This window comes from Sinocyclocheilus anshuiensis, unplaced genomic scaffold (genome assembly GCF_001515605.1).
Source record: "Sinocyclocheilus anshuiensis isolate Anshui unplaced genomic scaffold, SAMN03320099.WGS_v1.1 scaffold3322, whole genome shotgun sequence".
NCBI classification, from domain to species: domain Eukaryota; kingdom Metazoa; phylum Chordata; class Actinopteri; order Cypriniformes; family Cyprinidae; genus Sinocyclocheilus; species Sinocyclocheilus anshuiensis.
Genome location: NW_015539995.1, coordinates 75,241 through 78,675, shown reverse-complemented (window position 1 = coordinate 78,675; position 3,435 = coordinate 75,241). Strand labels below are relative to the sequence as shown.

Sequence of the window (3,435 nt, the reverse complement as noted above, 5' to 3'; positions counted from 1 at the left end):
TTAGTGTGCCTCCTCTATTTTAAAACCCACGAACCGCCACTGGTAAAGTCACGGCATGCTATGGGATCTCTCTTAATAGTCAATGGGCTCAGGGGAGGCAAGCCTCCGCTGTAACTTTACCTGCGGGTGTCGCTGTTGGACAGTGTTACTTTAGAAAAAAGAGTGATTTATACACTTTTTAATGTTATACTTTGTAATATGGGTGTTGTTTTATTTTTGTACTACAAATTTTTTCTCATCCAATACTTTGAGGAGACACTGCCTCCCTTGCCTACTCGGAGGAAATGCCCCTGAGCTGTACTAATATCGATGCAGCTTATTATATTTTAATTGTACTATACTAAATGCATTGTTGGAAATCCCTCTGTCATAGTGACTGTAGCTCCACCAACTGCTGACAGCTGCAACCTGTTGTGACTTCAGTTACTGGTCTTTAACGCCTGTTTCACACATACTCCGTCTGCAGTGCGCAGTGCAGAAGCAGCACGGACTCATTGTGCTTTCACACAGGATGCGTTTGCAGTCCGCTACTGATCAGTGGCTGTTTAGGCCACAAACACAACATTTATCCATTATTTTGATTTCAAATAATGTAACAAAAAAATTTACAAGCTTTTTCAGCATTTTAATGCTCTTTTATCACAGTACAGTAACAATCTTGCATAGACATTAGTTTAAACTCAATAAATATAAACAACGTATTATTCATGCATTTGACTTCTAGGTTTGTATAATAAGTTGCTCAAGCAAGTGGCAACACATTTAAACACAGCATACAGCCTATTTTTCTTACGTTAAAGCTATCACAAACATTTTAAATTAAAACTCACCACTGACAGAAACGGCCACGTGTTTACTGTGAAACACAGTAGACTTGAATTATATCAATTTATTGTGAAATGACTACATTTCTGTGTCAATCCATGTTTATTTTTACCGCGAACAATGCGCTGTCACTTTAATTCAGCGCGTGCAGCACAGCAAAAATAGACTCGGCGCGTAAGCGATCGCTGCACTGCTGTAGACACGCTGCCCCTGGAACGCACTGACGGACCGCAACCGCATGCAGTGTGAAAGCTCTAAACATTATCATGGGTGCGTAAAAAAAAAAAAAACACCAGGCATACGCACTGCAGACGGAGTATGTGTGAAACAGGCGTAAGAGTGTTGCTTCAGAGCAGCAGTTTGCTCCTTGTTTGATGTTTCGCTGCTCTGGAATTTTCATATGGTGTTGTGGCTGTATACATATGTAAGTTATTTTTTGGATTGTTTGATATTTTGTATGATTTGAATTTGTTATGCAATTTATTGATTTTTGACCTTATATTTGTTTAGTTATATTTTTGTTCATCTAGTTAAGAAACCAGTCTGATACACCTATGGAATGACTTATGTACTGGCATTGGTGAAAATAAAATGGATGATTGTCTCCAGATGTTTTAACTGACACCCCATTGTGATACTCCCCATCAGCAGTAACCTAATGGCGCTTTTCCACTGCGTGGTACGACTCGGCTCGGTTTGCGTTTCCACTGCAGTTTAGTACCGTTTTAGAGTGGGCGGGATTATTCACGTCGTTTTGGTTGCGCCGCCTCTACTGCCGTGACATCATAAACGTGCCACAAACAAACACACAACAATGGAGCATATCGATGGAATGGTGTTCTTCATTCTCGGCATGTGGATGTTTTTAACTGCAAGACGAAGGAGTTTGTTTCAAAAGAGGCTGATGGCAGCCAAACAAAACACAGCTAAAAAATACAAGAGAGTTCGGGAACTCTTACAACAACATGCAGATGACGACAACACTTGGTTTGCTCGACGGCGCGCAAGGGTAAGCATCTAAAAGCACATCACTAGCTAACTTTTATCTGTCGCAAAGCAAATAATGAACTTAACTGCCAGTATAACATATTAAAATGCGTATTCTGTGTATTACAGAGCTTCCACATTTCGCAAAAAAGTCGCCGCAACAGACCATCTGTTTGGACATTTAACCGAGCTTCAGAGTGGTGGGATGTGATTGTTCCCGGTTTTACAGACACTCAGTGGCTGGAGAACTTTAGAATGTCCGAAGAAACATTTATCCACGTATGCAACAAGCTGCGTCCAGCGATGGAGAGACAGGACACAAACTTCCGCGTGTGTGTACCTCTAAAGAAAAGAGTAGCCATCGCACTGTGGAAGCTTGCAACCGGCGCTGAGTACAGAAGTGTTGGACATCTTTTTGGTGTAAGCATAACAACTGTGTGTCGGTGTGTTCAGGAGTTCTGTGCAGCAGCAGAAACCCTGTTGGTACCAGAGCAAATTCGTTATCCAGATCAGGAAAAGTTTAAAGAAATGGCTGCCTACATTGAGAACAGGTGGGGACTCCCACACTGTATTGGTGCTATTGATGGATCACACATCCCCATCATAGCACCAGAGGAATATCACTGTGACTATTTCAACCGTAAAGGCTGGCACTCCATCATCCTTCAAGGTGTTGTGGATGGAAAGGGACTTTTCTGGAATGTTTTCACAGGACTGCCTGGAAGCCTGCATGATGCTCGGGTTTTGAGACTGTCAACACTGTGGGAGTTGGCAAGCCGTGGAAACCACATACCAGCTAACACCAGAAACATAGGTGGGGTGACTGCTGGCTACTACATCCTAGGAGACTCTGCCTATCCCTTGCAGAACTGGCTCTTAAAACCATTCATTGACACTGGACACCTGACAGCAGAACAGCAGGTCTACAACATGAAAATCTGCAGAGCACGCGTAGTTGTTGAAAATGCCTTTGGTCGATTAAAAGGAAGATGGCGATGCCTCATGAAAAGAAATGACTGTGCTGTCAACCTTGTGAAATCCATGGTGCTGACATGTTGTGCTCTACATAACCTTTGTGAGAGTCATGGAGAGGCCTATGTGAATGCTTGGGATTTACCACCAGCAGCAGAGACCGTGGTAGCAGTGCCACAGGCTGTAGAGGAGGAGGGCAGGGATGTTCGTGCAGGTCTGATGCGTTACTTGAATAGTTAACCATTCATGTAGCTTGTTCTGTAAAGTGAATTTTCAATAAACTTTTGTACAATTTTTCAAAGTTTAAAATGTATCCCTTGTTTTTTTTTCATGGCCACAATATAATAACTCGTGGGAACGTGATAATATGTTGTGGCCAGTGTTGGGGGTAACACGTTACAAGTAACGCAAGTTACGTAATCAGATTACTTTTTTCAAGTAACTAGTAAAGTAACGCATTACTTTTTAATTTACAAGAAAATATCTGAGTTACTTTTTCAAATAAGTAACGCAAGTTACTGTACTTTTTTTTTTCAATTTATTGATTGACAGCTCTCCTGTCCCCATGGTGACAGAAATCAGATGTTACTGTAGTTCTAAAATAAATATGAATATGCATTAATTCATCTCGCTCACAAAAAACAAAAAAAA

At 41.4% G+C, this 3,435-nt stretch overlaps 1 protein-coding gene across 1 annotated transcript; it reads left to right on the top strand.

The window, feature by feature from the left end:
* Positions 1-1,618: 1,618 nt before the first annotated feature.
* LOC107687153 (putative nuclease HARBI1) lies at positions 1,619-3,024 on the top strand. Its single transcript, XM_016484380.1, has 2 exons — positions 1,619-1,834; positions 1,942-3,024. The coding sequence occupies exons 1-2, from the start codon at positions 1,640-1,642 to the stop codon at positions 3,022-3,024; spliced, it is 1,278 nt and encodes a 425-aa protein (XP_016339866.1). The 5' UTR covers positions 1,619-1,639.
* The last annotated feature ends 411 nt before the right edge of the window (positions 3,025-3,435 follow it).

Excerpts from the sequence above, each read along its gene's own strand:
- LOC107687153 (XM_016484380.1), top strand. The coding sequence starts at position 1,640 with ATGGAGCATATCGATGGAATGGTGTTCTTCATTCTCGGCATGTGGATG. Across the intron at positions 1,835-1,941 it reads TTGCTCGACGGCGCGCAAGG|AGCTTCCACATTTCGCAAAA; the intron begins GTAAGCATCTAA and ends TGTGTATTACAG.